General features: G+C 46.7%; 2 protein-coding genes across 4 annotated transcripts in view; both read right to left on the reverse strand.

Annotated features, from left to right (window-relative positions):
* Window positions 1-795: 795 nt before the first annotated feature.
* Window positions 796-6,514, reverse strand: LOC5518415 (stAR-related lipid transfer protein 7, mitochondrial). Its single transcript, XM_048729266.1, has 8 exons — window positions 5,839-6,514; window positions 5,053-5,245; window positions 4,444-4,554; window positions 2,715-2,759; window positions 2,245-2,282; window positions 2,030-2,129; window positions 1,803-1,887; window positions 796-1,241 (listed from the first exon to the last, which is right to left on the reverse strand). Exons 1-8 carry the CDS (start codon window positions 6,264-6,266, stop codon window positions 1,108-1,110), a joined length of 1,134 nt encoding a protein of 377 aa, XP_048585223.1. The 5' UTR covers window positions 6,267-6,514; the 3' UTR covers window positions 796-1,107.
* Window positions 6,515-16,992: 10,478 nt separating this feature from the next.
* The window catches only part of LOC5502169, a 108,331-nt gene continuing 103,071 nt past the window's right edge, over window positions 16,993-22,252 (reverse strand). For all 3 annotated transcript variants that reach the window (XM_048729321.1, XM_048729323.1, XM_048729324.1), the window contains 3 exons: window positions 20,767-22,185; window positions 20,206-20,374; window positions 16,993-19,882 (listed from right to left, as the gene is read on the reverse strand). In XM_048729321.1, the coding sequence (XP_048585278.1) occupies window positions 18,504-19,882; window positions 20,206-20,374; window positions 20,767-22,185 (2,967 nt within the window). In that variant the 3' untranslated portion in view covers window positions 16,993-18,503. The remainder of the gene's footprint in view (window positions 19,883-20,205; window positions 20,375-20,766; window positions 22,186-22,252) is intronic.

Raw genomic sequence — 22,252 nt, forward strand, 5'->3', positions numbered from 1 at the left:
TGAGCCGAGTTTATTACAAAATGGGTCAGGTTTAATACAAAATGAGCCGAGTTTATTACAAAATGGGTCAGGTTTAATACAAAATGAGCCGAGTTTATTACAAAATGGGTCAGGTTTAATACAAAATGAGCCGAGTTTATCACAAAATGGGTCAGGTTTAATACAAAATGAGCCGAGTTTATTACAAAATGGGTCAGGTTTGATACAAAATGAGCCGAGTTTATTACAAAATGGGTCAGGTTTAATACAAAATGAGCCGAGTTTATTACAAAATGGGTCAGGTTTAATACAAAATGAGCCGAGTTTATTACAAAATGGGTCAGGTTTAATACAAAACGAGCCGAGTTTATTACAAAATTGGTCAGGTTTAATACAAAATGGGTCAAATTTATTACAAAACGTGTTCAATTTATTACAAAATGGGTCGAGTTTATTACACAATAAGTCACATTTATTACAAAATGGGTCAGGTTTATTACAAAATGTGTCGAGTTTACTACAAAATGGGTCAGGTTTAATACAAAATGGGTCAAATTTATTACAAAGTGGGCCAGGTTTATTACAAAACGATTTAATATTGTTACTGAATGGGTCTTGTTGATTACAAGATGGGTCAGGTTTATTACAAAATGTGTCAAATTTATTACAAAATGGGTCAGGTTTATTACATAATGGGTCGACCTTATTACAAAATTGGTCAGGTTTATCACAAAATTGTTCGAATTTATCACAAAATGGGTCGAGTTTATTACAAACTGGGTCAGGTTTATTACAAAATAAGGAGGAACACAAAACTACATTTTTTTGCATATCTTTATTTGACAACACAAGTTTCAATCTCAAGTGATTGAATATTATCTAAAAATATAATCATTAATTTACTTTTATAGCTACCATAAATTAACCTTTCAGTAGATTCATAAAATCTGAAAGGTTTCTCACCTCTTTCCCAAAAAAATCTAGGATAGGTGTCCATTAGGCAAAATGGGCTCCTCACTCTAGCAATCCTGCTTTGCCCACCTCTCCACTCCCTAGTCATTCAATTGGAAAATATAAACAAGCTGAGTAGAAAAATTCTTTTCCATCCCTTTATTAAATTCTCTTAATTCAAGGTTGTTTAAGCGTTCTCTCAAGATGTTTTCTCCCAGTTGTATGTGAGAGCTCAGGAAATGCATCCATCAGTTCTTTGTGCTGGACCTTCTTTGCAGCCAAATGGAGCTTGTTGATGAAGTTTGGTATTCCTGAAAACAAAGCAATTTTGAGCCTGTTAAATAAAATTTCTAATAAACAAAACACTCTAAAAAAGGAAGCATATAAGGTATATCGTAGAGTAAGCAAAAAAAACAACAACAACAACAGAAAAGGGCATCATATTATACATAGGCAGCCTGCAAGTCTTTATTATTTATCAGTACTTAATGTCTGTGATCTGGTGGCCAGGATATCCAGGTTGTAGGTACAGTAGTCTGGACCCCCCAGTGAATAAGATCACAGTCATTTTACGAGAGTTTTAGCACATGGTCTGTAATGGCATAGACTCAAACCAGTGACTCTAACCTCGATTGCTACAAAAATGTACTGCAAACTAAACTCCAGTGACACTGAATTGGTAAGAGAGCAAACCGGACCAATCTGCATTGTTTATTTTACAAATAAACATAGAATTACAATTGGCCATTGGAGGGTAAGTTGGCCTTTAAAAAAAAAATAGGTTAAAAGGGAAGTGCACAGACAATCCTAGAAAAAAAAATGAGTTATAACATGCTTTCCTTCTATTGATGTTATAAGTAGCCATCCCTTACCTGCACTGGTGGCATAGCTTGTGCAGACGTTTGGTATTGTCACTTTTGGGTTGTCATAGTAAGAAAGTACAAAATCCATCCCATTCTGGAATAGAGAAAAAGTAATAACAAAGACAAATGTGATAAGCAGATGGAAGAATAAGGAATGCACTTCCAGGGGAAACTGGAAAATAACAGGAGAATTAACACGGGTAAAGATACAGTATCTACATTGTAAGTTTACTTACCTCATCAAAGGTTCTGTGTGGTAGTATAACCATCTGTGAGCCATAATCTGTAACTCTGACATGGGTATTATTCTCTGGGCACTTAGGGTGGCTTGTAGCTCTGCCAAAAAAATGAAGACACTGCTATTTTTTTTATACCAATAACTGCTTAGTAATAAAAAAATTCTCAACACAACACTTGAGAAATGACAATGTAAATCAGTGTGTACACCTACTTGGACATGAGGACCATCTTGTTTGACTGCATGTCAATCTGTAATTAGAACGGAAATGATCAAAATCATGGCCTTGGATTTAAAATGATCTTCATGCACAACCAGAACATTAACAGCCCATGGAATTGGAAATGTTGAGTGCTCTGGCATTTGGTAGCAAAATACAACAACAAAAAGCAACTCAATAGGCACTTACAAACCAGCCAAAAGGGCATATTTTCAACAAAGATTCTATTTTTTGTTGCTCTCTGGTATGAAAGCCTCAACCATTTCTAAATTTATTTTGACTTGATATTGGCGCACAACAAGTCGTATGATTTCTTAGAGGAAATTATATATTCCTCTGTCCTTTGTAATGTTACTATAGAGAGGTTATACTAAAGATGGTAGCTCATCATAAAATACAGTAGATGAACAATATACAGCAGAAACCAGCCACTGGCTTATATTGATTACTCATACATACATACCTTTGATTTTCTGACAAACACATAGTCTCTACTTGTGAGTGGATACTGAATTTATGAAAAAAAAAATTAATCAGGGAAAGAAACAAATCAAAGGGCTCTGTGACCCAACTCGTGAATGCAAATTTGTTTTTCTAGTTATTTTCTTGTGTGCAAAAAAAACATATACAGGATGAATTTTGAACAAAGGATTAACACATCCAAGATGCTGGGAGTCCTTTCTTTTCGATGTGATGAAACACCAAGAACAGTTTGATTATTTATTATTATCATAAAAAGTAAAGAAAAAAAGAAAAAAAAAATAGATGTCACAAGTAGGGATCAAACCTCTGGTCTATGACGTCTTAGACAAGCGACAGAACCACTAAACCACCGAAGCATTGCCGAAGTAGCCTCCGAGTAAAATTAGTCTTTATCCTAATTGGTATCTCACTGTTCGAACTGCTTTTACTAGTATGTTAAATTTCGCCCTATTCTCTCCGGAATCAGAAGTTAAATACCTGACATAATTAATCAAGCTACAGTCATATGTATTTTAAGCATGTCAACATTCTAGAAATTCGCAAAATCGTTATTGATCGTTTCTTGATGAATAAGCGTGTTTGAACGAGTTTTGTTTGATATTTAGCACTTAATTTATAAAAATGAATTATGGAAAAAACAACTTATGAAAGTCCATACTATTTTTTGGACCTGCAAACAGAGGCTTTCTTTTATTACCCTGCAAAGAAAGGCCCTGCTAACAGAGGCTTTTCCCTTGTGTTTCTCTGACTTTAAAAGTCGTAGCTTTGGCTATCCGCTCTTTCAGCACAAAATCACTCTTTCAGCAAAAATTCAAACAAATAATGCGAAAACCCAGAAATGCGAATCTTCAAGTACTAGAAAAAGGAGAATTAAAAGCTTTGCTAGCATTTTACTTGTTGTAAACTAACAATATGAATTGGACTAAACCGTAGAAGATCGATTGACGTCAGTGACGAAGGCGCATGCACACGCTCAACCCACATCGAAGACTTTTCTGTAAAAACTAGCTTATATATACTTTATGGCTATATCACGTAATGACCAAAGCGGCCACAGGACGATGACAAGGCTCTTTTATAGTACTTAACTTTAACCGGAAGTTGGTCACCGGAAGTTTACAGGAAGATCTAGAAATTGCTGTGTTGCGAAAGCACAGAAAGACCACAAAAAATTTACGGATGATCGATCCAACTATCTGACGACCGAGTGACACAGAAGTCCCTCCAATAACTCGTAAATGCTTTGCAAGCATTCACGAGTTAAAAAAGGTATTAATTTTATATTGGCACCCTAGACTATAGAGTGTCTGTGATCTGGTGGCCAGGATATCCAGGTTGTAGGTACAGTAGTCTGGACCCCCCAGTGAATAAGATCACAGTCATTTTACGAGAGTTTTAGCACATGGTCTGTCATGGAGTAGACTCAAACCAGTGACTCTAACCTCTACCACAGCAGTAAATGATAAAGTCTTATCATTGATGAAGGTGTTTCAAAAGCTATGAAGATACATAAAATAGGACCCAGCTAATCCAAACTCAGAAAACTTTAATCCCCTTAAACTAGAACTGACTTCTGACTGACTTGATTAAGTTCTAGAGACCCTACTAACTCAAACTGTGCTTTTTTTTTCACTTTATGGCTCAAGTTAGTTGGTTCTACTACAGCTGGTATATTGTGTCTATATCTATAAGTAGGAAATAAAACTTACTGGGTATTTCATAATCCAATGAAGAACCTCACAGTCTCCAGCTGGGTCTTTGTCGATAACATCAAGCTTTATTGCATATTGGTCCCACTGCTTACGATAGTTTGTGTCAATCTGGAGGGAAAATTGGTGCAGTGGATACATTTCTTTCCCATAAAGCATGCTAATATGTTGATATGAACTGCAAAAAAGGCTGATGAGCACTGAGTATACTTTAAGCTTTCTCATAATAGGATAACTATTGGCTGGAATTGGCCACATTCCAATAGAAACCTACCTCAACTTCCAGAATGCAGTGTGCAACTTTCTAAGCTTGCACCAAATGAAGCGTGACTGCATGACTTTACTTGAGGTAGGTCCCTATGTAAAGTGCGAGTGCATGCTTATAGATGGAATGGCCTATTGCAATACACTAAGAAGTTGCAAAACATGTGATTGCTATTTGATTTCCATATCCTGATTTAAATGGTTCTCTTAGTAGCCATGGTAGCATGTGCTTCATAAGAAAAGCTATCACCAGCAGACACCCCCACCAGCGGCAAATCCTGGCTAAGCACCTATGTCCTATTCATCAAGCCATCAAATGCAATAGAAAGAATTGCTACTGCATACCTGGGTGAAGAAGAATGACCTTGCATTGATGTCAAGAAAGGATCCAAATACTTTATATTCATAAATGCCATTATCCATATGCCGTCTATAAACAGACAGTTGCTCCTCCTCGGTCAGCTTCTCCCAGGGTTTACATCTCTGCTCATTTGCTATTGATGTGTGTTCATCCACTTCATGAAGCCTTTCTGTACATCTAAGACACACCAATCATCCCTCATCAGTATAAAAAATATAAGTACTTACAGTCAAGGAACAATATAACAATTTTAAATTGTTTTCCCAACAACCCTTCAACATCTAAATAGATTGGCTTTCAGAAACCCGTGAAATACTTTTTAGTTTATTTAATACTGATACATTGTAATGTCTTTGTTTTCTTTTGTTCTGGCTTGACTATTACAATTAAACCACTACATCTTGTCGCAAGGGATTTTGAAAACCACTCTACAACATCAACTAAAACAATTTCAATTTAACGAATCTTAATGGTTTCTTGTGTTTTGAGACATATTGTTCGGGGGTATCATTGCGTAAAGTTTCTTATTTCCACGTTATGTCATCGAATAATTTCATTACAAGAGTCCTGCCCGTGCAAAAAAAAAAAAGTAAACGTGGAAAATGCCAATAGAAATTACGTGTCCTAATCCTTCTGATTGCTTATTCTAAATAAAATCCTTGAATTGTAAGTTGACAACCACTAGTAACTAGTGTAAAGTTTAGAGGGTGGAGGTGAAAACGCAGAAGCGCAGAATTATAGGGGTTTAGCACGCAATGTTTACTGCTTACTTTACGAGATCCTCGTCGGTTATTCGTTCTTTAGACCAGAAAAATCCTCCAGCTCCCAATAACACAACCTCAGACGAACTTCTTTTCAATTCTTGCTCTGAGACATCCAAGCCGTCTTGGTTTTCACGTGGTCGAGTTTTGAGTCCGTAATGACGATGTAGTCGCCGTCTCTGCTGTTTTGTATTCTGCTTTGTTACCAAAAACGAATTCTTTTCAATCCGGAGCTTTTCACAGAATACTTTAACAGCTATTGACAAGGTTTTTAAATTGATCAGTGGAGGCAAGGTGTCCGCTCCATCAGGGAAAGAGAATTTTACCCCCAACTTGGAGCCAAGCAAACTGGGATTAATCTGGTCAAAGTTGACATTTGAACGCACTGCGAAGCACAACTGCGTCGATTTTTGAAGAATATAGGGACCAGTCGCCATTTTCTATTGATAAGCAATCCACGGGCTCTCGTTTTCTGTGCATGGAAGCCGTATTTGAGGCGGCGTGGTTTATATACTTCAAATTAGCGCCATATTTCGTGGGCCGAGGCAAAGTCCACTTACATCCATGACGTGTGACGTCACACACGTCTAGACAATAGAAAGGGCAAAGTCCCACCAATGAAACGCACGGGCATCATCTGTTCACGTGAACACCTAGGAAAAAATCAACCCGAAGGAATTTCTTCTCGGTCGATTTTTGGGGGGGACTGGGGGCTTTCATAGACACCGAAACGCGTTTCGCGTAGATAAACAATTAGCAATAATTGGCAATTACTAATCTACGTCGGGACCACTTCGCGTAGATAAACAATTAGCAATAATTAGCAATTACTAATCTACGTCGGGACCACTTCGCGTAGATAAATAATTAGCAATGGTTAGCAATCATTGATCTACGGCGGGACTGGGAACTTTCATAGAAACGGGTGGGAACCTTGCAATTAGACCCCCGTCTGTCCTGCAGTATATGCACATGTGCATAGCATTCGAAGGATGAAGTGCGGAAAAGATTACTGCAGGTGGCTAAAGGTCGGCCATGCAAACACGTGTATATTTATATAGCATTGGGTTGGGCCGCCACCATACGGAAAATTCAAAGCCGCTTTCGTGGCGTTAAAACCTGAGCTTTACTCGAACACCTCGCTCCCGAACTCCTCGCGGATTTCTCTTTTTTTTTTTTTCAGTCTCTTATTCATCTTTTCGCGTGTCTCCAGGGAGGGCCCTTTCTTGCTTTTTTTCTCACGCGATGCGAGGCCGTGTCGAGCTCTGATAGCGGCCTTGAGCGCGTAGTATCTCTCTTGTTCCCGAAGTATTAGCCGAAACCCTTCGTCTGAGATATGCCCGTCTTGCAAAGCCTTAGAGACCAGCTCGCTGATCGAGTTTTTCTTACTCTCCGCTAAAACCATTGTCTTCGTGTTTAGCCACCTTGCTCGTAAGACCCTAGAGACTATCCCTGCGCCTGCGCCCACGACACCGACCAGCCCAGCGACCCCTGCCAGCGGACCGCCGATCAGAACCCCTATCCCACTCAAAGAGACCCCTACCCCGGCGCTGGAAAGGGCCCCTGCAGCGATGCCGGGTGCCACAGACACAGCATGGGTAACGGCAAATGCGCGCTTTTACTTCTTCCGCACCTGTCGATGATGCGTTATCTCGTTGTCTAGAACCGCCTGAGTGTCACATATTTTCTGGAGCCGGAAGCTTTGCACGTCGCCGCCGATGCTTGCCGGAACGGCAGGCGTCATGTGCGTACCCTTCGGGGGGCAAACACTGGGAAGCGAGGGGTATATGGCACCACTGCTAACGTCGCTGTTTGCCATGCTTGCTATGTCGGACCTAGGTTAGCTCTAATACAAGGCGAACAGGCTTGCCCTTAAAGTCCACCCGTCTACCGCGGTCATCCCTGATCCATATTTGGATACTCGAGACAAACTCAGAGGAAGATGCTGCGGCACAAACGGGGATGTCGGGTCCATAGACGACTTTTTAGTGCGGCCTCCCGCGGGTTTCTAGGCAAGCGAGAACGTTTGAAGGCTCGCCTAAGGAGAGGCATTGCGTGCGTTCTACGATATCGCAGCAGATGTAGAGGGCCTCTATTTTCGGCAAAGCCACCTTAAGTGCCCCCAAGGGGAGTGCGAGGCCCCGCTCCCCCAACTGATCGTCTTTAGCCTCTAGGCCAAATAGTGCGCAAAGTTCGGCATTCAGAAACGCAACGCCATTGGACATGAGCCCGATCTTCCCGGTGAGGGGATCCAGCTTCGCGGTCAGAACCTTGCTTTCAGCGCGGTTGATCGTCTCCACGATGGACTCGGCCGTGTGGTGCCCGGCTGGCAGAGTAGCGATGGGCGGGAGGGCAGCTATAGTCGTTATCTGATGCTCCCGCTCGAAATTATACCAGCTGTTAAATAGCGAACACTGCCGGAGCGCCACGAAGCGTGGGCGCCTCATCGGCCGCTCGAAGAAGAGCTTCTGTTCGCCTTTGGTGAGCACAATATGTAGGACCACCATTGTGTTGGACACAGCCCGCCTTCGTGTTTAACAGGACTGAGCATGGATTGGGATGGCTGGCGGATGCTGAACGAGGAGGCGGCCCCCGGAAGGGGGGCGGAAGAGACGAAAAAGGCGGCAACTGCGGCGGGAGCCTCTATAGCCAAACATATCGCTATAGCCGAACAAGTCAAACGCGCAAAAACCGGTTTCCCTAGGTCTCTGACCCTCGCGCAAAAGCTCCTCTACGCCGTGCCCGCGACCCCCGTGGAGAGCACGGCCTCGGACATCACCCCATTACTCACGCAGCTAGAGATACACGTGGCTGAGGACAAATCATTCACGACTAGGGTCCGAGACATATTCAAAGAGACAGTAGTCACGCACAAGTCCGCCAAGAAGTCTCGCCGGTGGCTATCGGAGCCTTCCTATAGGTACTGGCCACAGCAACTCAACTTTGCGGTCTGGTGCGCAACCGCCGGATGTGGGGTGTCCCTAACTGACCCCACTTTCGCCACGCTCCCCTCTGTCATCAGGGGATTTCTAAGGTTTCACGTCTACTTTACCACCCGGAGGATACTCTACGAGCTCGGCGCCCCCCTGCCTGGCGACAGCCCGTTCACGCAAAAAGGGAACCCCTACAAGAAGGCCGCTTTCGAGCGTCTATGCATAGAGTTCGGTTTGCCGCGTAAGCCGGACTTCCGATGGAAAGGCGGGCGGAACCACGGGCTAGGCGATGTGTTTGTGTTCTACCCGGGGGAGGGGTATCGCAACGTGCACGTGATCCGTGGCTACGACACGGCGGCGGACGAGTACCCGAGCCACCTCAATCTGTTTAGCGACGAAGGTGGGACGTACAATAGTGGGAAGCAGGTGGGTTTCATACGCAACGACGACCACGGGGGCGTGCATTACAGCTGGTTTGCGCCTCCCAAAGGTGAGGGGCTGACAAAAGCAGGGCTAGGAAGACTCGATCGCTCGGTCGAGGCGTTCTTCTACGCAGTGCTTGGCGCGCAGGTAAACGTCCGTTTCTCTATCGAGGGGGCCGGTGGGCCGGCCATGGAGGCGCAGGCGGAGTCCACGAAGCTGCTTGGAGACGCGATCATAGAAAACGACATCGCTCAAAGCGTGCAAAGGTACCAGTTAGCCGTGCAGGAGGCCAAGGTGAGACTGAGTCTTGCGGTCGCACCAGGAGTGTGGCTGATGCCGAGCGATCTGGTGATAAACACGCAAAGCGTCGTGGGCTACAACAATAAACTGCAGAAAGCCACAGACTCCATGACGCTCGGCGCAAACGCGATCAACACCGAGACAAAGCCACTCGGTGCTCATAACATGGCCGGTGGGCATCCTAGGGTGCAACACGTGACTGATCCGAGGATCGACCGCGAGGTGCGAAGCAAGGCTTTCGCACCTGCGAAAGTGCACGCAGAGGGCGCGGCGCCTGCCCCCTCTTCGCGTATGCATGCTGCGCATAGCATGACTGCCGCAGGAACGGCAAGCGCACCCGGACCGGGCGAAAAAAATGACCACACCGCCCTCATGGCGGGTTGTCGGCACTCGCGGTTGCCGCGGCGTATTACTTGTTCCGATGATTGCTTTGCATTCGACGAACCAAGAACGCGGCTACGGCTAGAATGAGCAGCCACGCATTTTCGCCAAGGAATTTCAGCGCTTCTCCTGCAGCCTTAAACACGAAGTTCGCGATGCTGCCTACTAGCCCAGGGAGAAGCTCGCCTAGCTTTTTCCCGATAGCCTTAAGACCGTTACCGACCCCTCTGGCCACGGAGGAGAGCGACTTGCCGAGCGACATCACAATAGCCGCGATCGTCGTCGCTATGGCCAACCCGATAGCGGTGACGGTAAAGCCGTACTTTTTTGAAGATGGTTTTGATGCGCTCTCTTAGCGGCTTTCGGTTCTCGAGCTCTCGGTTTTCGCGTTCTAGTTCGTCGATCTCGGATTGCCTTTACTCGTTGCGCTCACGGGCCTCTTGGCGGCGACTCTCCGACGTGTTACGGTCGTCGATGGTCTCCCTGTCTGTGGTTACCACCCCTTGCAGCTCTTGGACTTGTTCTGTGTTCTCCTGGATCACCGCGTCTATCTCTGCCACGGACCCCATCGCCAGCTTGAAGCCTTTCAGCTTTGCAACGTCCTGTCGAACGCCCCCGTTCTCATTGAACAGCTGTCTTGGTTTAGTCCAACCTCCTTTGTGGAGGTTACGAAGCTGTTTTAGCGTCTTTCTCTGCTGACGGACCACGGCGTATGTACCCAAGGGCGCTCTCCGAGGCGCTGCTCTTCGAGATCACGCTTGTAACGGTTGACCAGGTAGTAGTCGGAAGCGATGCTACCTCGCAAAGTTCCTGTCAAACGATGAGAGCGCTGCCTTAGCTGAGAAGGAGAGTCACGACAAGGCCCTCGAGAAATACCAACAAGACTATGGACGCTACCAACAGCGGGGACAAGAAATCCTCGATTGGCAAGCGCAAAGTCGCGAGAGAGGGGCCCTCGCAAAGCAAAGCTTCACCGACACTGACTACGCGCTCAAACTTTACAACCAGACCCGACCAAAACAACCCCTGGAGTCAATGCGGGCTCCTGAGCTGTCCGACTACTACATCCCCAGCAAAACGCAGAAAAACGCCGAGTTGGCGTACATTGGCGCCGGCGCTCTCGCCATCGGCTACACAGCTAGCCCCTTGCTAGGCGGCCTTAGGCGGCCTTTTCCCATACTGCGCGTATTCGTATACTTATACGTAGAAGTATAAGATGATTGCAGACCAGTTGTGGAGTGCTATGCACGAGGTAGCAGCCGCTGCTAAGCGAGTGACACCGAAGGTGTCGTCGATGGGTGGATTATGTAGCTTTGGTGACATTGCTAACCAAAGCCTCGAGTTGTGGCGCGCAGACAGGGAGTGTGTTAAGAGATTCGCCAATGTCGTTCTCCGAGGGCCTACCGACCTCAGAAAGACCGCCTCGGCACTACCCGAGCAGACGGCAACCGCCTGTTGGAGACTGATACACCTGTTGCAGTACATTGCCGACACGTAATGGCGGCGAAGCGCATGTCCGACGAAGAACTCGATGCGTTCCTTCGTCCTATATACTACGCCAGAGGTGGCTTCCAGGGAGTGACCGCTCTGCATGCCAAACTCCCCAAGGGCTCAGCCTCCATAGATCGAGTGCGCAAGTGGGTAAGCTCGCAGCCCGTCGGGGGCTACACACAGACGCCCCCTCCTCCGACTACCTACGCCCACTTCTCGGAGCAGATACCAAACCGTATCCACAAGTCGGACCTGCTATTTTTGCCAACCGACCGCGGGTACAAGTATGCCCTGACTGTCGTTGACGTTGCTTCACGATATAAAGCCGCCCGCCCACTGAGGACTAAGAGCACGGCCGTCGTCTCCCGCGAACTCGCTGACATCTATGCAGAGGGACCTCTCACATGGCCTAAAGTCCTCATGGTTGATGACGGCACGGAGTTCAAGGGTGCTACCACAAAGCTCCTAACAGACCACGGGGTGGAGGTCCGACGGGCTGAGCCAGGGCACCACAGGAGCCATACTTTCGCCGAGTCTTTCCATCGCTTGCTGGCACAGCGCCTATTTCGTACGCAGTACTTGAAGGAGCTTGCATCCGGCGAAACAAACCGCGAGTGGGTTACTGCTTTGCCAATCGTCATCTCGGACATAAACGCAACGAAGACTCGCATGACTGGCTTTGCGCCTAAAGACGCCATAAAGCTGAGGCGCGTGCCTCTCAAAGCCCCCCTTAGAGCTCCCCTTAGAGGTCGGAACGGAGGTGTACATCGCCGTAAACGAGGAAGACCTTCAGGACAAGGGCCGGCGGCGAGCAACGGACCCGTGGTGGACAAGCAAGGCATACCCAATACTAAAGAGGGTCATGGAGCCCGGACAGCCAGTGTTGTATTACACGGCGTACTCTAAGCACGGCTTCACGCGTTCGCAGTTGCGTAGCGTCACGCTAGCGTCTAGCGTGATCAGCGCTTGTGCCTTCTATTGCAGCTAAGGCACGTGAGTCTGACATTCACTTTGTAGTGACCCTGACTGTCGTCCAGCCGGTCGATACTGAAGCATTGGTGATGGCTCTTGGTGTACCCCTGAAACAGAAGCTGAGTGTCACAGACCGTGCACTTCTTTTCCGCGTCAGCAATCATGCCGAGTACGTGGTCTACCGTCAGAACGTGGTGCGGTCCCATGTACTTTGTGCGACCCTTTTGCCTGTCGTCTATAGCGTATTGCTTGATTCGCGCTATAATGAGCTCTTCACTGGGCGTAGCCTGCAGTCCTGTGGGAACCAAGGCACCAGGGGTGTTATCGGGGGGGATCACGCGGACAATCTTGTCGGCGCGCCGCACGCGGGAGATGCCGGTGTATACAGCATTCGTGATCCAGCCCTCTAAGCTGTGGTCTATGATAAACAGACGTCTTGGAGTCTGGATAGTCTTGCCCTGCACCCAGTGGACTGTCCCCCAGCCCGCGTATTTCCACTCCAGGGGAATCCTGTTAAGGACCGCATCGAGAGGAACCTCGACTACCGTGCCTTTGTACGCGTCGACCTTCTCACCCCTTTTGCCTGGCACGGGCACTGGCCGCCCTTGTTGCGATAACGATGCGGGACGCTAGGATCGGGGTCAAAGCGGATGGTTGCTGGCAATCGGGGGTAGTTTTTCCTGTGATGATCTACCAATCGCTGCTGAACAAGAGCCCCCACCTTGTTGGTCGAGCACACCCACATATCGCTTGGGTGGGCCTGCTCGATCGCCGCGTCGAACGCCACCCCATCCCACTCCTCTCGAAACACCTCAAGCTGTTGGGAATCTGGCTGACACCAAATCCGGCCCTTTATGTCGTGGAGCCTGGAGGAGGGCGCGGCAGAGCCGCAGTCGCATGTACTGTACGGCTTTCCGCAGTCTTCACACAGGCAGCGGTAGTCGGACTCAAACCAGCGGATGTTCCCTTGTGCCCACTCCTTGAGCATATCGTGAGGCCCCTGTTTATCTCCCCAGGGCGGGACCTGCCCATAGTCGCCACAACACACTACCTGACACGGCCGCGTGGCGAGATACCCTAGGATTGCGCGTAGCACTTTAGTCTGTACCTTACAGCACTCGTCAATGATGATTACTTCTGCGAGACGGTCGAGTTTGTGCCCCAGCTCGGAAGGTCTCCACTCCTCTATCGGCTTCTCCGCTGGTATGCAAAGGTAGTGGTGGTAGGTTTGAGCCTTCACCGCGAGGCGCGGGTTGTTGCGAGTCTTCGCCGCCGGGGCGGCACGCGATGGAGTGGGGGAACTTGATGGAACCCTTTTTTCCGACGCTATACAACACCTCCCTCGCCGTGGCCATGACGAGGTCACCCGAGTCTAACAGGTCCTTGAGCTCTGGCGTGGTGATCCAGCTCTCGTTTTGCTCCAAGTGCTGCCCTACCCTCCCGGAAGTGTAGGGGTGGCAGGCCTCAGAGAACTCCCACTCGGTCAGCTGAATGGCCCCGGTTAGTTGTAGAACCTCGCTCAATGGCCGTCCCACAACATCCGCGATACGATACACGTTCGTAGGGAAGCCGTATTTCCGTACCAAATCAATGGCGTCCGAGGCGCCGCCGGAGAGACTGTCCTCGCATCCTAGGTACACCGCACGCATGTCGATGTGCGCATGAGGCTGCGCCCCTAAGTTTTCCTTGCTGTTCCACACTTTGGACTCAACCTGCGCCGCTCGCCAGACGTCCCTGTATCTAAGGGGCGTTGGCCTGATGTTCTCTCTTTGGGTCCACTTCTTGAAGCGATACCCTATTGCACCGCCCATCGAGTGCGTAGCTTCGGTGTACTCTTGGTAGGCTGGGTGATCATCAGGGAGCCATTAAGGATCACATCCCGTCTCGTCTGTTAACGCCCTGTCGATAGCCGCTCCGTCCTGTCCCGACCGGTACAGTTTGCCTTCGTGCGTGACTATAACACGCCCGCACAGCCAGATCCTTGTGCTTCTGGATATCGCCCTGTTTATAAAGCGAATGAGCACCTCTCGAACTTTTGCCTCGCGCGTTTTTGTGGCGGCACTGGTAGCGCAAAGCTCTGCCTTCTCCTGACATAACGAACGAAGCTCCCCCTCAGCCTCGAAGTCTAGGCCGTAGACGCTCGTGATCGCGGGTGGTTCGGTCGGGAGCTCCGCCCAGGCGTGGTTATTGTGGCAAGGGATAGTGACCCTCGCCTTAGTCTTGTACTTCCCCGAGTCCCATATAACGTTGCCCAGGGCGTCCACGGCTACTAGCTTTACCTCGAGCTTCTTTTCCATCTCAAAGAGGTCTTCTTTGGTGCATCCCGTAGTGGCCAGCATCTTGTCATATCGCTCGAGGATCTTGTCTCGTGTCTTGGTTAGACCGAGGAAGCGCGAGGTGCCGCGATTCCTCAAGAAGTCGGCAACATAACTCACAACACAGTTACCGTAGGTGTCACCCCCCCTCGCTCAAACATTGGCCCGGGCTCACCATTTTGCTCAGGTAAAGGGCGAAGCTCGTATCTCACGTAGACGAGCAATTAGAGCAATGATACCTGCTCCACCAAGATCTCGTATCTCCTGGTAAACACCGGCGCTTATGTCTTGGCCCCGAAGAGTGGCATCCACGCTTGGGAACCGAAAATGGGCGCCGCCGACGAAGAGAGAATAGTACTCTTCGGGGTCTAAGCCCTCTTGCCGCCGTTCCAGCAGCAATTGGTCGAACTCGCGCCAGACTTCCTCTGGCCGCGAGCTCGCCGGCATGAGCGGCTTAAGCAGCTTGCGCTTGGCATCCTCGGGGATGCCCTCGTCCAGGGTGTTCTGGACCAGCCCTGCCAGAACGGCGGGCGCCTCTTTGTCAGGCATGCTATTGAGAATCTCCTCTATGTAAGCGTCCATGTTTGGGTATGCCTTGTGCCACCCAGTCTCTAATTGCCTGTATCGCAGCCCTGCGGTATCAGACAGGAAGGGTGTTTGGGTATGCCTTGTGCCACCCAGTCTCTAACTGCCCGTATCGCAGCCGGCGGGACGAGTGTTTGGGTATGCCTTGTGCCACCCAGTCTCTAACTGCCCGTATTCCGCCGCGCATCCTCTGCCCTACACGATTCGCTCCGCAGGGGCGGCACAACCGCGTCTCCGACTGCGTCCCTATGCCGCAGATCCTGCACGGCACGGGGAGGGGGCTGCCCTTACGGAGCCTTTGGAGGTGCACCTTGCAGTAGGTGTCCATGCACCTCTGGCCACACGTGTTTGCATGGCCGACCTTTAGCAACCTGCAGTAATCTTTTTCGCACTTCATCCTTCGAATGCTATGCACATGTGCATATACTGCAGGACAGACGGGGGTCTAATTGCAAGGTTCCCACCCGTTTCTATTAAAGGCCCCAGTCCCGCCGTAGATCAATGATTGCTAACCATTGCTAACTATTTATCTACGCGAAGTGGTCCCGACGTAGATTAGTAATTGCTAATTATTGCTAATTGTTTATCTACGCAAAGTGGTCCCGACGTAGATTAGTAATTGCCAATTATTGCTAATTGTTTATCTACGCGAAACGCGTTTCAGTGTCTATGAAAGCCCCCAGTCCCCCCATTTTTACTAAAACCGAGGCTAAAAAAGCGAGCACCAGAAAAGCGACAAAGCGCCTCATCCCCCTTTGTACCAGATGGTATGGTAGCAAAAGTGCTCAGCAAATACGTCCGAAAATTTACATGACCGAACTTAATCGATTAGTGTTTTTTTTGTCCTGGGGAGGGTCTCAATTTTTGGTCGCCTTGATGGGTTCGGGTCACCATTTTTGTACTTATATTTTGACACGTAGCACGTGGGATAGTGTTCTGCGTGATACATTTCAGTCATATATCGTTTTCACGACCAAAAATTTGCGATTTTTTCTTTGATTATAGATGCGGTAACGTTTATTCTGTTTGATGACAGCTTTATCCGGACGCGAGCTATTTTTTTCCTATGAAAACGATGCAAATGAGCCCAGCATTGCTGGGTTCGTGTGCAAACTGCGCCAGCAAAGCTGTGATATGCTCCATGACCACCAGACAAAGGAGATGCTGACAAAGTGTTGGCCAAAAGTTTGAACTCAATCAAAATTTTGCCAACACTTGTCTGCACCAGCCAGCACCTTTCAACACGGTGTTTAAACTGCGCCAGCATTGTTGGGTCAACGTCTAGCCAGCGTCTCACCAGCAATGCTGGCGCTGTTTGCACGGGGCTTAAATCCATTGCTTTTATCGTCATCTTATCACTCGTAGTCATAAAAATGACGACCGCTACAACATCAGGGGACAAATTAAGACCCGAATTTAACCGGAATTCAGCGGAATCTTGGGTTTTCTTTTGAAAACACAAGTAAAATGATGGAGTCTTGGGTTGCCTTTGGTCCCGTCATGCATCAAACGCCAGTCACACGTGAACTAATTAACATGCTAGTCATGTGTTTGGGGCAGTTTGCACACCGGCCTAACTCCGGCCCAACACTCCACCTGCATTGCTGGGCCAGCAATGCTGATAGGTGCTGGCGCAGTTTGCACAGGGCTTTAGTTCTAAAGAAAAGACTTCTATTTCAACTACAAGAGATATTATTTGCCTATTTCATGCATAAGCCACGGCTCACTTTTAAATTATCCATAGAAAAAGTACCATACATGGAAACGTGACCAAATCCAAATTTATTATTATGAAAAGCATTGGTGGAATCATACAATTATTAAAATGAGACAATGAAATTAGAACGTGAGATTAGACAGAGCAAAGCTACGTTACAAAACGTTACATATGCTCAAAAAGCAGCTAAAAGGAGAAATACTGCCTTTTTGTTTCTTATTCGACAAACTGAGTTCAATGTGCTTTGCGATAGAAATAGATATATAAGACCCAAATATATTTCACAAGCAGTAGAGGATTTTAAGTGTTTTAAACCCCCGTTGGGCTGTCAGAAAGCCATACGTAACAAAAAAAAGTCAGAAAGCCATACGTAACAAAAAAAAAATCACCACTCTCCACCTTTGTCACTGAGCCAAACCCCTCCTTAAGCTGACAAGCTGATCGTTTTTCCAAGGGCATACAGCCCCCCCATCCCGAAACACGTTAAAATATTTCGTCGTTTGAATATGTTCTGATGCTGAAAATTTCCATTTTAAAAGTTGCTGGGGAAAAAAGGGGAAACCATTCCTTTTTTCCAAGCCAGCATTGGTTGAGTTTTTTCCCAGCCAGCAGAGGTCAGTTATTTAGCACACGAATAATTGCCCGTATACCGATCGGGACGATTTTTCCCCCCAAGCATTTACTCCAGCGCCCCCAAAACTATTCCCAGCACAACTAGTTCGACTCCACAGATTTGCCAACAGAACCATTCGGGACGACCTTTCTTCCCAGCAACCGAGGGGTCTAACATCTTTCAAGCCAGCAAAGAATCGGGCTGCGGAACATAGATCCGATCCGATTTGCCAGCAGAACCATTCGGGACGATTTTTTTCCCAGCAACCGAGGGGTTTAACATCTTCCCAGCCAGCAAAAAAACGGGCTGCGAAAGAGATATTTTGCGGAACAGATCCGATCCGATTTGTGCCCTTGTTTCTCGTAAGGAAACCCAAAGTTATCAAAACATGATGAAATAGTGTAATCTCCTTACACAAGTTACACATGAGGTGAGGTGCCTCTACCTAGTAGGTTGTGCTTTTTCCCTTGTTGTACCAGGGGTGGATCTAGCTTTTCGCTAAAGGGGGGTTTGGCTCAGTGACAAAGACGGACCGGGGTATTTTTTTTGTTTCATATGGCTTTCTGGCAGCCCAAGAGGGGGGTTTAAACTCATCTGAACCCTCACCCTAGATCCGCTACTGTATACACGGTTTGGTTCACATGCAAGAGATAGGGTACCTTTCCGGTAGGGAAACTGGTAATAAGGGAAAATTGGAATGTGAGCGCATCAAATAGAGATATCCCTGCTTGGAGGGGAGGGGGGGGGGGGGTAGATTAAACGGTTTTTAAATGGTTCATCTATATTGCTTAGTTGTCGATCTTGTAAGGCTAGCCCTTTCTCTTAGGAACAGCAGGGGAGTCCATGTGAAGAAGCTGTAACCATCTCTATATCTGAGGGGTAAGGGCACCTTATCTTAATGTGAACAGGGCCTAAGACTCACTATCTTCTCGACCTGTTTTTTCTTACGAGGAGTGAAACAAAATGAATTCTAGTGATTCGAAATGTATATCGTCCGTGACTTTTGTTAAACGGTTCACTGTCTCTTCTGCGTTTTCTGCGCATTCTTCTAAGATTTGAAGTTCTCTCTTCAGCTGCTTTGTAAATGACAGATATTGAGGGCGAGGTTGGTTGGAGTCCCGCCATGGGTCCCCAGGGGGCTTACCGACACCGATGAACACTTTGAACCTATCAAGCATGAACGTCGCCATTTCAAACTCAGCTCCGTCACCGGTGAATTCCTGCTTTGCTTCCTCATACGGCTCCATCAGCACAGCGACGAACATGTTCAGCATGAAGAACATCATACTGACCGTAAAGAAAGAGAAAAATAGAGGCCCTAGTATTGGGTCAACTCTTGAAAGCTCAGTGTAGTAGCCTTTCCCAAGCATCATCGCAAATAGTGCTTGACAAGTCTGCATGAATGTTCCAAATCCATCAAGCCGAGGGCCAAATACCACGTAAGCGAATATTGCAAATGCTCCATAGAGGATGACTGATTCCACTGCTAAGAAACCAAGACTCTTCAATGATTTAGACACACTGTGGTACAACACGATGATATGGCGATTGAAGCTCATCAAATACAGTAGCCGTAAAGTTGATAGGAAAATCACGATGGCTACTATGTACGTGTTCAGCTCAGCCCATTTAGTGGCGTAGTGGAAGCTGACGAATACAAATGGGTTTTCTTGCAACTTTTGGATAGTTCTCTGAGTGTCAATCAGTCTAATCACGAATAGTACAACCGCTGACAGCGTCAGACCGATCACCACAAGTTGCACTATGTTCCACGTTATCTTGAAGAACTCCATTCGTGTCTGGTAGATCTTCTTAATGTTGCTGTAGGCAAGAATAATGGTCACGACAACAACTGCTAGCTCACAGAGGATAACCAATGCCTGTCCTGGGCCAACATGTGGGTGGAGACGAAATGTGTCAATTTTCAGAAGTGAGAACCCTCCACCCGTGCCTATACTCTCGAGTAAATACGTTGTGACACTAAAAAGATTTACTTGGGCGTTAAACACCGTGAACTCGATAAATGTAGCGCGAGTCTGCTGATCCAACCAATTGTTGCGAACAAGGTCTTTGATGATTCCTTGCGCTTGAATGATGTTATATCCCAGATCGGCAGTATAACCACCTCCGCCGTACCAACCTAGATTACCCCAGTAAGGAACCGTGTTAAGCTCGATGAAGTCCTTATGACGCCACGGTACGGGGCACTCTGTGAAGGTTAGGTTGGCCCTCGTGCGCCAGCCAGGAAGGAAATAAGATTTCTCTTCATTGAATGCAGAATATTTGTCGTGACACATTTCAGAATGATTGGTCTTGCAAGGTTCTAAAACAAATATAAAAATAAAATGTTCATTTTTTTTATTTGAAGCAGACGTTAAAATTAGCAGAAATAAAGGTTTTTCTGGTTTTTTTTTTTCATGCACAAATTATTTGATGTAACGATGTTGCACTGATGTAAAATGATAAATATCGCATAATCACCGTCTTTAAAAAGAACAACGGTGCATTCCTTTTTTCGGACATTGATAAAAGAGACCTGTCTCATGATAAGTATAATTATCGGCTTTTCAATAAGTGGAAAGCTGGTAAAAATCAGAATCATCACTTATAGGTTTCTTGAGAGGCAGAAAATAATGTTTCCTTTACCTTCCTGCACCCTTAGTTGACGGAAGCGTGGCATTCCTATTATAAACAGATTTGCATCCGCGCTGACGCCCTCCTGGTGCATGCGAATTCCATTGTAACCACGCTCGTTGAATGCAAAAGGAAGAAATGTATTGTCGACGTATGCCCAGAAGTCTCTTATGTTTCCCACCTAAAAACAACCATTCAATTTATTCTTAATGATGCAGTACGTCCATTAGAGAATAGAACGTTGACCGACACAACTCGATATTCGCCTCTCTTTGGCGAGTTTATCTGTTGCTCACGGTGGGCGAAGGTTCAAGTGATTGAAGTTTTAATTTTAAAAGATTAAATTGTTGAAAGCATCAGTCGTGCTTAATCCGCCGCCCCGACCCTCCCATTTTCACGTTTATTCGCCACATTGCTGACGCGTTTAGGTTTTTTATTCCCCTTGTTTTTGGATCTACCAATTCTTCGAAATGCCTGAGGGTGAGAGAATCGCATGGTCGCATGCAAGAGGCTATTCTCATAAGACCCAATTTCTAATTTTGATGGTGGTCGACCTTGACATTATAGACTTACTTGGTGACCGATCGAGTCCTCGATCACGACCATCTGCTGGTACGACATTGGATCACGTGACGTATAGCCAACTACAGCCAGAAGCGCTAGGAAAACCAAATGAAACGTGACACTTGACATGATTCCAAACATCTGCGTCTCCTTAAGCTTAAATTTCCTGGCCCTTTCTACCATCTCTGGATCAGGTGCATAAAAAGGCATCTTTGATTTTGATTCTTCTTTTTGGGATTGCAAATTGCTGTTACATCTTGAATTTGTTAATTCAGGCTCGTCCTTTTTTGCATCTGAAAATTCTTGTGGCAACGTTTTCAGCACAGCAGCCACAAATACAGCCAGTGCACATACTTTGATGGGTTGTGTTACGAATGCATCTTGGAAGAAAGACACAAGCATTGATGAAAGCCACTGATTGGATATCTCTTTACCCCACATCATGCTGTAGAACAGAGTAATTGTCGCAGAGACGAGGATCATACTAATAGCAAGTGCCCAAGCGACGTACAAAAACCAGTAAGGGATTTGTTCCGGGCAAAGCTTTTTCTTTTTCTCGACGCCTTTGTTCTCCTTGTCAACTGCGTTTTCGCCCTTTTCTTCAGCAGTTTTAGAGTAACATTCACTTTCATCGCTCGTATCTTCAACCTCGTATGCCTTTTGTCTTTTCGTTTGCTTTTTCTCTTCCCCACGAGGTGTAATATTTCTGAATATTTGTAGAATTATAAGATTTCCAGGAAGAGCAATTAAACTGCTTTGGACTCCAATCATAATTTGTCTAATGCTGAGCGTGATAGGTCCAAGAGTTAATGTTGAGTTATCTTGTTTCCCACCCACATTGTAAAACATTGCACTTGTCATCATCGTTGTATAAAGTAGAGACATACAACACGTCAACCGCTGCACTCGAGTAAAAGAACTTTTTGGCGGCTTTTTCACAATCGACATCCAAAGATGACCATCGAACAAGTCATTGGAGATCTTAGTATTAAATAATGTTTTGAATGTCTTCAAATCTTTATCTGTGCTGACTAAAAGAACTCGGTCTGCGAGTCCATCGTCCTTTTCCAATGCAAGCCAACGATCACAAACGAATACCCACTTGACGTTTGCCTGCAAATCCCTTACAATGATAAAATTCAGATACCAGGAGGAGTCATATCCAGACAGGTCGTGCCAGACCCGAAGGTACAGTAGTGGACCCAGGCTATAGTCCAAGGGAACAAGGAATGTGTTAACTGCCCCTACAGTGAAGAGCTGTTTGTCTTCATCTTTCAAGGCAATTGGTCCACTTTGTCCTTGCTCACCAAAGATATCAATGAACACCTTGGCAGTGGTAGATGAACCTTTCCAAGAGCCCGTATAAATGGACAGCTCGTAGAGATGTTCTCCAAAATTTGCATCCGTCTCAATAACAGTGATACCATTCTAAAACACATAAGAAAAGTCAATTTTTAGGCAAATAGTTGGCATATAGCGTTCAATAGTCAGCAAT

Source organism: Nematostella vectensis, chromosome 6 (genome assembly GCF_932526225.1).
Source record: "Nematostella vectensis chromosome 6, jaNemVect1.1, whole genome shotgun sequence".
NCBI classification, from domain to species: domain Eukaryota; kingdom Metazoa; phylum Cnidaria; class Anthozoa; order Actiniaria; family Edwardsiidae; genus Nematostella; species Nematostella vectensis.